General features: G+C 30.7%; 3 protein-coding genes across 3 annotated transcripts; 2 read left to right on the forward strand and 1 right to left on the reverse strand.

Moving 5' to 3' along the window:
• Positions 1-421: 421 nt before the first annotated feature.
• On the reverse strand, positions 422-1,650 carry HELRODRAFT_166424 (hypothetical protein; the record flags this gene model as incomplete). Its single annotated transcript, XM_009033353.1, has 5 exons — positions 422-446; positions 557-693; positions 769-969; positions 1,068-1,314; positions 1,397-1,650. The coding sequence occupies 5 exons, from the start codon at positions 1,648-1,650 to the stop codon at positions 422-424; spliced, it is 864 nt and encodes a 287-aa protein (XP_009031601.1).
• A 1,617-nt stretch (positions 1,651-3,267) lies between these two features.
• On the forward strand, positions 3,268-5,194 carry HELRODRAFT_71017 (hypothetical protein; the record flags this gene model as incomplete). Its single annotated transcript, XM_009032957.1, has 4 exons — positions 3,268-3,408; positions 3,802-3,974; positions 4,814-4,916; positions 5,078-5,194. Coding segments are annotated over 4 exons (534 nt in total), but the record flags the coding sequence as incomplete, so codon positions are not given.
• Positions 5,195-9,581: 4,387 nt separating this feature from the next.
• Positions 9,582-11,745, forward strand: HELRODRAFT_166426 (hypothetical protein; the record flags this gene model as incomplete). The annotated part of the gene is made up of 5 exons (XM_009033354.1): positions 9,582-9,796; positions 9,955-10,154; positions 10,374-10,514; positions 11,163-11,274; positions 11,652-11,745. 5 exons carry the CDS (start codon positions 9,582-9,584, stop codon positions 11,743-11,745), a joined length of 762 nt encoding a protein of 253 aa, XP_009031602.1.
• Between the last annotated feature and the right edge of the window lie 1,978 nt (positions 11,746-13,723).

A 13,723-nucleotide genomic window follows, 5' to 3' on the forward strand; every position in this document is an offset into this window, starting at 1 on the left:
TTGTTACGTGATATTACAAAGATACGATAACATTCATACTTTTAATTTTGCATTTTTTACTATTTTACGGTTTAAAAAAAATTTTGCCAACATTTTGTCTTGTCTAAAAAACCCGTCTCTCTCCCGTTCTCTCTCTCTATATATATATATATATATAAATAATAAACAATGTTAGTAAAATATTGAAACGTACAGGCAGACATATGTACGTACAAACACATGCATACATTAACAAACTTAGATGGTCAGACGAAAGACATCATCATGCATTTGACCACGTTCATTCATTCCACCATGAAAAAATACACAATTATTTGCACAACCATCATTATTAATATTTTTATTGTTAAGGTTATCTTTCTGTTTGATTGACGCACAAGCAAGATCGAATCTCTTGCTGGGGGTCGAATTTATGGATGTGCTAATCTCCGACCATTCCATTGTTTCTTTAGAAATTGAAATATAATAACAGTCAAAAATACTTAAGATAATAATGATAAATTTATCATTATAACAATAGAAATGGTTATTATACTGGCAATACAAATAATAATACTTATTATCTTTACCTATATTAAGTTTAAAAAGTTCGTTAGATGCCCCATTCATGGTCATTCCTCCAAAAATATAAATAGATTCTGAATCATGATTTGAGAACATCACATGACCTGCTCTGGCCGATGGTACATTGCCCTATATATAAGTCATAATAATTATAATTTATTTATATATAATCATTAAATGACTATAGTAACAATAGTAACAAACATTAGTAGTAGGATTAGACCAAACTCCACTGTCAAGGTTAAGAGTGAACAAGTCATCAAAGAGGGATGTTCCAACCATACCACCATGCAAATACAGCAGATCCTTAATTATCAACATGGCATGTCCTAATCTAAGTTCTGGAGCCAGTCCCTTCGTTTCTAGAATTTTCCATTTACTATGAGCAGCATTGAACATGTAGACCTGTATGAGTTAATCATTGGATTAAACATGAGTTTGACTATTAATTGATTAATCTAATATAATATAATAATTTGATTATTGATAGCCAAAGATTATACTTTGTCATCTTGAACTGGATTGGTTCCCAAGTTTCCACCCCCAAATACAACCAGCCAATCGGAAGAGGTTGCTCCATTATGAAATGTTCTGATTGGTGGAGATGGTCCTTCCGTTTTTGCAGTATACCATTTTTGTTCATTAATTTCAAAAATCTGCAAAGGCACAGAATTCCCTGATTCATTGGCACCAGCAAAAACAAAAATTTTTGTTGGATGGCTGGCCGTGTAGAAAGCTGTGTGTTCGTATCTGAAAGTTTTATCAAGCATAATAAAATTGTGAAAAATTCAATTGGAATTATAAAACATTTTTCAAATTAAGTGAACTTGACCTAGCAACAAAACCAGTAGATAGCTGAGGGGTCCAGACTAGGGAAGTTAAATCAAGAACATGCACATCACTGCAGACACCATCATGACTGGCCCCACCAATTAAATATATCCTTCCATTGTCATTGGGCTCATTTGAAGGGACATAAGTACATGTATGACCCACCCGAGCGGAAGGAATTTTTTCAGATTTTAGACACATCCAATCACTTTGAGTACCCGCAGTTACGGCGCCATCTCGTTGAGTTTGCAACATTTCGGCAAATTTCACAGCAAATTGCAGATCGCCGACTGCACTACCGAGTAACGTGTTAAGTTTCGGTCAAATGTTTTTTCGTAATATTTGTCAAAAAATTCTTTATCAGTGTAAGTGTCGGCAACGCGAGTATTTTCTTCACCAAAATTTTTTTCCGTCTGCGCCTGAAATGGGAGCAAGAAATTTCTAGAGAAGTGCAAAGCTTGTTCTTGAAATATAACTAAAGAGACATCTTTATATCTTTTGCGGATGCAAGCCAGTGAATGGCGATCTTTTTGTTTTGACATTTAAATTAAAACATTCCTTTTAAAGTTCAAATTTATTTACTATGACATTAACAACGTGCTTGAGCTAGGTATCTAGGCAAGCCGTGTTGGCGTTGATGCAACATGTATAAATATAAATATAGTTATAGAAGAAGAATTGCTTTTTGACATTCTGTCCTGCATTTCTTAGCTTTTCATTAATTATTTAACTTTAATTTCTCATTATTATTTAAATGTTTTTCAAACAACATTGTAGAACTGTAAATTTTAGTGCAAAAATAGATGAACTGATTAAATTTGCGTTTGATTCAAACCTAGAGACAATCATTTTTTAAAATTTATTTGAATTAAATAAATTATTCAATTTAACAATCAAATAAAATATAGAAGGAACATGGATATCCATGAGAAGGAATGATTTTTGAACAAAAAATAAAAATTTTATAGCGCCTTTCGAGAAATTGTAACTTCCTGTAGAAAATGTTTTTGCCCAAAATATTTTAATCTAAATGTTATTTTAGGGCTTGGCATGTTTACAGGCGCATTTTGACGCTAAAATTAGTGTACTAAAATGGCTAAATGTAAATTATCTACTAAAATTTTGCCGGCCACTTGTGCTTGGTTGCTACTTTTGGGGTGCACCGGATTGTTCTTCGTTTTCCCGTTAGTGAATAAAATGATTAAATAAAATTTTTTATTTTTAGAGAGATTGATCCTGCATGAAGTAGCTGAAGAATGTCGATAAATCAGCTTATTATTTTAATTTGTTTGATTGATTTTAGTGGAATTTTTACTTTTTATAACTTTAAAGTTTGATTTAATGATTAACATTAATAATGTTAACAAATTTGTTCAACAATATTATCTGAGAATTGCATTTCTTATTTATTTTATAATTTTATATTTTGTTTGATGTCAATTTATTAAATAAAATTAAATTAAAAATTGCCTATTCTTATTTTTTGCACAGCTGTCCTTACCTAATGTTTGAATACAGCTACCTAATCGGCGTATACCAGGGCCTCCTAACCATATTTGTCATCTCCAACTTTGGATTTAGTACATTCATGGACCCAGGGGTTTACCCAAAAGGTATTTTTATGGTGGCTGCCATGTTGTAAACTCTTTTTTTATCAATAATGCAATTGATCAATCAGCAAGTAAATAATAACCCAATTGTACATACAATCATAACATAAACACCACATACATATTTTATATTTAAATCATTTTATAGTTTATATTTTTGTAAAATTCTACTTATAAAAATTAACGTTTTTAAATAATTAGAAAAAATTATATTACTTTGATCTCTTTCTCCTCTCCTAATTCAGCCAGCAATGAATTAGTGAAAGATGGTGACTTGCCTGTTCCACTACACAAGTCAGTTGAGATAAACAACGTTACAGTCCGTATGAAATGGTGTACAACTTGTAAATTCTATCGACCACCGAGAAGCTCTCACTGTAGCATGTGCGACTGTTGTATTGAGGTCTGTTACTACCAAAATGTTAATGATATTTTAAAGTGTTAATTAATCTTGTTAAGAACTAATCTCAAAGTTTCATTAAAGTTTGATTTGGTACTGGTTTTTTTTAGATATGAAGTAATTAATTAACATTAAAATTTGAGTCAAACCTATGATAGTTTATTCATCGTAATAGAAATGCAGGCAAAAATCCTTGTGCTGTGATTTTGTCTATCTAAAATTCAAATTCATATTGATTTAATTGCTACACATCTGCATCTTTCATCTAATCATACTACTCTATTTTGTGATGAAGAGTTTATTGATTCAATTTTTCAAAATGATTTTGTAACATTTTATCCTTAGAAATTTGATTTAAACTATCATTCCTGCCATCAACTAAATTTCCCTAACCAGGTTTTTGATCATCACTGTCCATGGGTAAACAATTGCGTAGGCCGGCGAAATTACAGATACTTTTTTCAATTTTTAGTATCTTTGAGTGCTCACATGATCAGTATATTTTGCCTGTGTCTAGTTTTCGTACTGAATCACAAGCAGGACCTCAAGACAACTGAAAATATTGTCTCGTACGTTTTCTTGACCTCTTTCAATATTCTTTCTCTTCATCATTATTTGTTTAAATTTAATAAATATTGTGAATAAATTAGAATAACTATTGCTGTCTGTCACTGTCATCATAATCATCATAATTTTTATCAGTATCATTGCTATTTTTTATTATCATTACCAACATTATCGTCGTCGTTATCGTCAGAGGCACAACATCTACTTATTCACCATCATTCATTGTCACTGTCTAATTATAATTGCTGTGATAGATAGAGGAATGTTCAGTTCACATTTGCTCACCTATCTTTGATTGTACGTGTTTTACTGTGATGTGCTATCTTTGATTGTACGTGTTTTACTGTGATGTGCCATCTTTGATTGTACGTGTTTTACTGTGTCATGTGCTTCATTCCTAGAAGTGATTTTGTTACTACAGCTGTAGTTATACATAGCCATGAGTTTTTAAATATAATCGTTATTGCGAGTTTTTATTGTAATTATTATAATATAGCTTACCTTCATCATCTCTGTCTATTCATTTCTATCGTCACCATGATTTCAATCACAATCTTTGTAAATCTTAACCATAAACATTATCACCTGCTCAACCATCATCTAAGTCGTCATCATCTTCATCCTCACCATCATTCTCATCATCTCAGTTATCATCAACATCACTATGTATGATAATAATAATTTCTCCTAATTGAATTGTTATGCGTGCTAATTATTACCGTCACCTTAATCGTCGTCGTAATTGCCACCATCATTTCATTATCATTGCCATATCAACGACGTAGTCATCATATTAATGACGTCATCATGTTATTAATGGCGTCATCGTCACAATCAACAGGATGATATTAATGGGAATTATAGGCCTACTTAGTGTGCCAATTATAGGTCTTACTTGTTTCCATGTCGTTCTCATTGGCAGAGGAAGAACAACAAATGAACAGGTTAGAACAGAAATTGAATAAATAGGTAGATGAGTGAACAAACAGCTGAATGTATTAGAAAATGTATGGATAGACGAGTGAATGGAATGAGTGAATGCCTGATGAATGAATGTACGAATGAATGTACGAATGAAGGAATAAAATGTTGATTGACATGTTAGGTGACGGGAAAGATGAGAGGAACTGAGAATCCATTCAACTTGGGCTGCTTCAAGAACTGTTGCTATCTTCTTTGTGGCCCAACATGGCCAGGGTTAGTCACATGGTTGATTGGCTGATTGTGGGGTTGAATGATTGACTGATTTACTGTATAATTAATTAGTTATTTGACATGCTGATTTATATTCCATTTGTGCAGATGAAAATTTGATAGATTTTGATGGTTAAGTGACTGCATAATTTTTTTTTAGTTTCATTTCAGTTATCGATTGATTTACCTTCGTTCTCCATTTATTTTTAACTTTCCAATTTGACTTCATATTTTAGTTTGTTACGTAAGTCAAGATGGACGACAGGATCAAAAGCGGTTTCTCTGTCATCAGCTGCCTACAATGCATCGGACAGTGTCGTAAAGATCTACATGGAGACCAGTGATGTGCAATTCAAGAACAATAAAGAATACAATAAAGTTATTTTCTATTGCTATTAACCTAATGGCCTTGTTTTTTGTCTGTTTGTCTAACTAACTATCTATCTATCTATCTATCTATCTATCTATCTATCTATCTATCTATCTATCTATCTATCTTTTCTTTCTTTCTTTTTACCTATCCTTTTAGTTAAGTTTTTTTTTCATTTCTCAAATTTTTGTTCAATTAACTTTTATCAAAGATTCTTGAAATTCACCAGATGTCCCAGATGAAGCAGCATCCATTTGAACCAGCACCACACCCGCCACCACAAACGACAGCAGCAGCAGCTGCAGCAGTGATAGCATCACAACAACAGCAGCAACAACATCCCTACAAACCAGTTCTTTATAATCAACAATACCATCAATATCCCAATGAGTACAACAATAGCAATCCTAGCACCAACGTGAACAACAGCAGAGAGCAGCTAGGGTCGGAGCTCTCCTATAAGCCAGTACCAGGCCAGCACCAGTTACCAGCACATCACTACAATAATAATAATAATACTGCTTATATGATGAATGGTGGGTATCCACATGTGAGGTCCCCAAACTACATTAGCAAGTTTGCGTCGATCAATCAACAACTGCAACAACAACAAAGCCACCAACATCCATCACAGCAACAACATTTTGTAATGCAACAACAACAACAATATATTCAGCAGCAGCAGCAACAACCACCACCACAACAACAACAGCAGAATTTCGTTCAGCAGCAACAAACATTGAGATCATCTCAACAACACTTACTGCAACAACAGCAACAACAATCACAGTTGGCTAATGATGTTAAATATCCAGCAAATTCTATTCCACACACAATCCACACCCAACAACAACATCATCATCCAATTCAGCAACAACAATCGCATCACTCCCAGCAGCAATTCATGAAGACAAAGAGTCCGGCTCTGGCCGCAAGAACATCATCTAAAGCAGCACAATCCTGTCCTAATGCTAACTTTCATCGGCCGCCTACTAACTTCACCGACGAATGTTCTGTCGGTTTGGCCGTCGCCATGCCAAATGATCCGCCGATATCTTTACCTCCCCATTCAAGAAACATTTACCCTATAACCTCGCTACCGAACGCGTCGACCGCTAACAGGACAAAGATTGCAAATAACAACGACAGACCCCAGTTGTATTCGGGGTTCAATTTGGATAAGAGAAAATGCGGAACACTCGATCGAAAGAACTCAGACATCACTGAGTACAAAGTCTGATTAACTCTGGACGATGTTGACCTATCCCCCTGTCGTCATTCTCAAATAATTTAACTTAGTTTAAATTAAATGTATTTATTCATCTGATTAATGCCTGAATTCTATTTATTTGTCAGTTTGTTGTCGTTATATCATTACAACATTATGATTTTTCTTATCATTTTTTTATTGCATACAGTGTTTGACAGTAAGAATGATGATATCGTTTATTATTATTATTATTATTATTATTATGATTGCGTTGAGGTTGATGATGATTGCTTTATTAAGTTCGTACTCATTCATAACTCATGATGATTAAAGAAAATTTTTTCTATCATTGTCATTCTTCTTTTTTAATAATGAATCCATCAGTATTATTTAACTTTTTCTCTCTCTTCTTTTTTTCTCTCCTTTTTCTCTCTCCTCTCTCTTTCTCTCTCTCTCCCTCTTCTACCAAATGTCACTATATACTTTTTGTCAGATAACGTTCGTTTGAGTTTAACTCAATTTGCTTATGATCATTACATCTAATGGAAGAAATACATCAATTATTATTAATAATTTTTTGTTTTTGAAAAAGTAATTTCATTGATCGATTGATTGGTTGATTGCTTATGAATTTGTATAATGATATTTGTTATAAAAAGTAATTTCATTGGTTCGATGATTGATGGATTGATTGATTGGTTGGTTGGTTGATTGATTGATTTATAATGAATATCTTTATTTTATTTCAGCTGAACTGTATAGCATTTTTATTCTCCATAAACGTTAAACCATTTGCTATAATTATTCATCATTATTCAAATTATTATTTAATACAGTCCAATCATTCGCAATGTTATTCTATTGATAAATAAATGTATGAATAAATAAACACACAATAATATCGACAACAATAATTATTATTATTCATTATATTTTCCTTACATCACATCCCTATCATATCAATAATAATTATTATTATTATGATTATTATTATTAATACTATTTTTTTAAATAGCAATTAATATTTATGATACTAAGGGTCTCTACAAATTTAGTTATTATCATTTGTTATCATTTTATCATCGCCTATCATATTTTAATTTTAATGATGATTCAAGTTGAATATTTTGGCTTACATATTTCATGTATACTTTTGCCCTATGTCTTATCATCATGTTATTATCTCTTGATTGATTGATTGATTGATTGATTGATTGATTGATTGATTGATTGATTGATTGATTGATTGATTGATTGATTGATTGATTGATTGATTGATTGATTGATTGATTGATTGATTGATTGATTGATTGATTGATTGATTGATTGAAGAACTGATAATATTTCGTTATAATAAATCTATATTTAAATACAATTTCAAATTATTATATATATATTTATTTATTTATATATATATATAATTTCATTGACCATTTGTTTATCATTCCATACATATAGCTGTTAAACAATGAACTAAGAGATAAAATTATTAATTTAGAAATTATTTTTATTCTTTTACTCTAGTTTAATATACAATTTGAAATTAGACAGACTGCACAACAGTTAATTAAAAAGAACGCTGTATATATTTTGCATAGGCGTGTAGGTGATGTGCTTTTTGTTTGTCTGCTTGTACTTGTATGTATCTGTGTTAGTGTGTATGTCTGTATAATGTATGTATGATCTCATATATATATATATATATATATATATATATATATATATATATATATATATATTTATATATATATATATATATATATATTTAAACATATGCATACATACATGTATGTGTTTCCATACAAGTTAGTTATTTTGGTAGATTAAAATCTTTATAAAAGCTGTTCTTATAATGTTTCAAACCAATATGTGTTATTTTTTATTGACTATACACTTACATACACACAAACATATTTATATATATATATATATGTATATAATCAATGAAAAATACTTATACTTATGTATGTATATTTATATATTTACTTATTGATACGTATGAAATCACATGAATGATTTATAGAAATTGTTTTCTGTTGATCATGACGATGATTCTTATTCATAACTTGAATTAAATGTTTAGGATCATGAAGTTTTATTATTAATATCGTTATTTCAGTTTATTTTTCGTGTAAATTTTTTAAAATTGTTCTTTATCATTGGTGTTTCATTATATTATGGCTTATTATTATTTTAATTATTTTACAAAATGTGTGTGTATATTTGTGTGTGTGTATATTTGTGTGTGTGTGTGTGTGTGTGTGTGTGTGTGTGTGTGTGTGTGTGTGTGTGTGTGTGTGTGTGTGTGTGTGTGTGTATGTATGCATATGTCTGTTAACCATTTTTTTAATTAATTTATAACTTTTATTGGTTATCATGGAAAATGTTATTCTTTTTTTTCGTCATATTTAAATATTAAATTTTATTTCGAAGAAAGATAAAAATTGTTTTTTATTTTTGTTTATTAACTTACTGGAATCATTTTAGTATTGCATTGTTATTAAGGTATTCTGAGTCCTAGAACGAAAGCTAGTGGACGCTCTAACAATATTCCCGTTCAACTTCATACAATGATGAATATAATTCTTATATTCAACCAAACTTCTTTTAAAATTTACTACTGCTGCTAATACTGCGGCTGCTGCTTCTACAGCTACTGCTAATACTACAATACAACGCTGTGATGTTTAGTGCAATACGTTCTTTACATATAGTTAGATTCAAATCCATTCTGGTCAATTTATTAATTTAATTGTTGACTTAAGTTTCACTTTAACAACGTTTACCTTTTTTAAATTTCTGAGTTGATTGCTTGAAAGTCATTACACGTTAAAAATGTCGGCTGTAGTCTGTTTTGCGACGTTAAAATTAAATATCTTTATAATTTTGATCAACATTTTCTTAATAAATCCCTTTGAGACGACATCTCATTTCCCGGAGACTTCGATAATTCAACAAATGTCCAATGAAAGCAATTCGTCATCCTCAGCAATTAGTGATCAGGATTCGGCCGAAGACAGCTTTGCCGTAACCTGGACAAACCGGATAAGGTCAACATTTTTTATTAACTCAAACTTTTGAGCTGTCTTTGATATTTTTTATATTCTATTGAATTGATTGATGTAAAAGTAAATAATAACAATTTTAATTACCATATAATGTACTCTGTACTACAATTATTGTAGCATACATTTATCTCACACTCCAGGCAGAAAGAAATTCAAAGACACCAAATAAACCAGAATATAATGCGTCATCTAAAGTTGTCTGCAAAACCCAACATCACCGCCCCAATCAAGCTGTCTGATGCCGACATGGTTGCACTCAACAAGAAACCTGTGCATTGTCCCAGAAAGCAAAAGCAGATGAAATCAGCCGATGTCTTCTGCTACATCCTACTGTCTGCCTGTTTGTATCGTTTCATTTCAAATTAACTTTTAAATTTTATCCATTCTGATATGAAAACTTTGTTTAAATTAATAATTTAATTTCATATTTTTATTATTTATTTATTTTCTTATTAATCTGACACGAAAAACTGTTTATGTCATTTCATTTTGTCATAATTTCATTTGATATCTTTTTAATTTAATTAATTTAATAATAATCTGTTTTTCTTTTCATCAGGTCATCTGGGGAACACTAATAACAACAATAACAACCATAAAAATGATTTAAACTTCGAGTTCATACTGCCTCAGTTCCTAAACGAGGATAAAGACTATTTGACCAACATCCAACATGCTAAATTATTTCTCAAGAAATATCGTTGGTCCATTTGATGATGTTTTCTATATTTGTAAAGTTACTTAACATCGTTATAAATATTAATAATAATTTATGTATTTTATATAATTAATAATTATTAATAGTAATAATTATTTTATTAGTAGTAATAATAATATTTAATTGTGAAACAAAGTTGAAAATCTGTGTTTTAAGATTAACTAAGATTAACTAGATTAACTCACATTTTTTATACATATATTGCTAATAATTATTAAAAGTATTTTGTTATAATTATTGTGTCTAAATTAAAATGCAAGTGATTTGTAAGAAAATTGTATATCTCAAATTGACAGTTGCTAATCCATTTTGAAAACTTTGTTAGGCAGACGACTAACGATATCATACAGACATCCTCTGAAGGTCAAACTAACTGCCACAAACTTAAAAAAAGGAGGTTGTGAACGTTTAAATTCACTTTTAGATTTATAAACTTTACTGTTTTTAATGCTAACCGAAGTAAAACTGATTTAGTATTTAATGATGTAGTAGTAAAAATTATGGATAAGTTTATAATGTTTGTTGTAGAAATATGTTGTTAATTCGTGTAAGTATCTCTCTCTTTCTCTCTTTCTCTCTTTTATTTATATAAAATATAGGAAAAAATTTGTTCTTTTTCTTGAAATCAAGTGGTAGAGATTGAGAACAAGCTGAAAAGAGGATTTAGCAATCAGTGGCACATGATGAACATTAAGAAGTTGATGCAGTCTTGGAAGAGGGATAAAGTCCACATCCTGAAAATGTCTGTCTCCGTTGATTACTCACCATCATCATCTTCCTCCTCTTCCTCCTCCTCCTCTTCATCACCATCTCTTTCTCCATCTTTACCTTCGTCATCATCAGCGCACCTGCCGACGAAGTTCAGAATCAAATCTAATGAAATTTTCACAGACACATGTTCAACGAAAGGTTTCATTTCATTATTTTCATATTTTCCTTTTGGGATAAAGAATTTTTTTGTCACACTCAGTTAGATCCTCTTTTCATACGCCATAGTATTACTTTGTATAATTAACTATTCAAGTTTCATCTCTTAATTTATACATGACTTTATGATACAAATTATTATAGAGTTAGATCCCAAATTAATGAAACAACTTGGCACCCCCCACATCGAAGTGGTAATGGTCAGAAGGGTTCATTCCCAGAAACATCCCAGGCAGCAGCAGCGGCAGCTGCTGAGAGTAGGAAATGCAACCACACCTACTTCTAAATGATGATTTATTTGAAATTGTTTAACAAAATTTTGTAACTATGTCAATTGCCGTAGTCAGAAATGCATAAATTTTTTTAATTCCCCATTTTTGTTATTATCTATGTTCTTTTAACTTCTTACTGTTTATATTGTATTTTTTTTATTTCATCCTAGGAGCTTCTAATTTTGTCTTATTTAAAGCATTCCTTTGTTTTACTGCAATTCAACACAACAATTGTACATACGCGCAGGCTTACCTCTACACATACTTTGTTTCATCTCAATCAATTCTACACACACACGCAAACGCAAACACACACATTTATACAAGATTCATACACAGAAAAGCGTATTCACATATACAATCATGTGTGTGTAGATATTCGTACAGACAGCTACACAGGGCACTCGTACATCCACACATACAATACGAACAAAAATACTTATTTCGTCAGCTGCGTTAATTTGTTTCACAGAAAAAGTAGAGAAAAAGATTAAAACTGAATTTATTTTACTTTTTACATGCAATGTCTTGATGAAGTAATAAATACAAAAATGATCAACTATGTCTCCTGAAACTTTCAATATTATTCAAGTTTGAAACTCAGTTGAGGATGGTGCGATGATTAAGCTAACGGTATGATAGATGTAGGTATCGAATGGTAGATGATAACTTTTTCTAACTATAGGTCGAAAATTGATAAAAGTTTTCGTCGTATGAAGTCCACCAACTTTTCATAAGTTTCTTCTAATAAAAATCGATTTTTACGGACTTAAAAAATAATTTAAAACTCGATTAAAAAAGTTACAACAATCAACTTCATGCAAGTGAAAGCGTTTTTAATAATCAATAACAAATAAGGGCAGGCAGCACGAAAATATTCATTGCATTCATTTATTTCAGCAAACAGTAATGAAAAAAATGGCACAACATTTAATCTATGACTTAATTTTACTTTAGAATAAAACGTTTATGAGGTTTCAAGTTGTATACATAAGCAAACATACAAACACATAGATATATATATATATATATATATATATATATATATATATATATATATATATATATATATTAATTTGTGTGTAATTGGAAATATGGATAAACACATACGTATACATATGGAATGATTCGAAATTGTTTATAGAATTGGAATAAAATTAATATAAATAAACATACACTAACATAATGTGACGCGTGTCACATTCATGAAAAAGTCAGTCCAGAGTATTAAAAAGTATACATGTATAAATGTATGTGTGTGTGTGTGTGTGTATGTACGTGTGTGTGTTAGTCATTCAATCATTTCGGCAGCACACATGAATATGTTTGTCTCTCTTTTAGGCTATCTTTAATCTTTAGCTTATTTCTTTCCATCTTTATTCTGTTATGTTTAAAAAATATGTATATGTATGTACGTACGTATAACACACTTACACACTTTAGGCCTACGTACATATGGGCCAAAAAGCGAAAATATTAACTTGAAAATTCATCTATTTCGGTAACAAAACATAAAATGGCTGTTCAGGAAAGAGTGTTAAATTATTTTATCTATGTTGAGCAAACTTACTACGCGATATTATCCTTGATTTGTTATTATTTCTATGCTTCAGGGGTATCAGGTTGGGTGTCAAAAATATCGCTTCTGATTGGTCCATCTTTGAGTCACCTGATTCCTAATACATATATTAGTATAAACTATAAATTATATAATATATATATATATATATATATAGAGAGAGAGAGAGAGAGAGAGAGAGAGAGAAAGAGAAAGAGAGAGAGAAAGAGAGAAAGTTTTTAAAAACTTTTACCAAAGAAGATTTGATATTGATAAAAATGTGATGGCGACGAAAGAAAATAAAAAATGTCATGCTTGAAGGATGCGGCGATGATAGCGATAACAATGGTGACGTTGACTGTACTGTAAGAATGACGTGACGGAGTGAAATGACGTCACTGCAAATCAATCAAATCAAACCTGGATTGTCGTTT

The sequence above is a fragment of the Helobdella robusta genome (assembly GCF_000326865.2).
Source record: "Helobdella robusta unplaced genomic scaffold HELROscaffold_9, whole genome shotgun sequence".
In the NCBI taxonomy this organism is placed as follows: Eukaryota; Metazoa; Annelida; class Clitellata; order Rhynchobdellida; family Glossiphoniidae; genus Helobdella; species Helobdella robusta.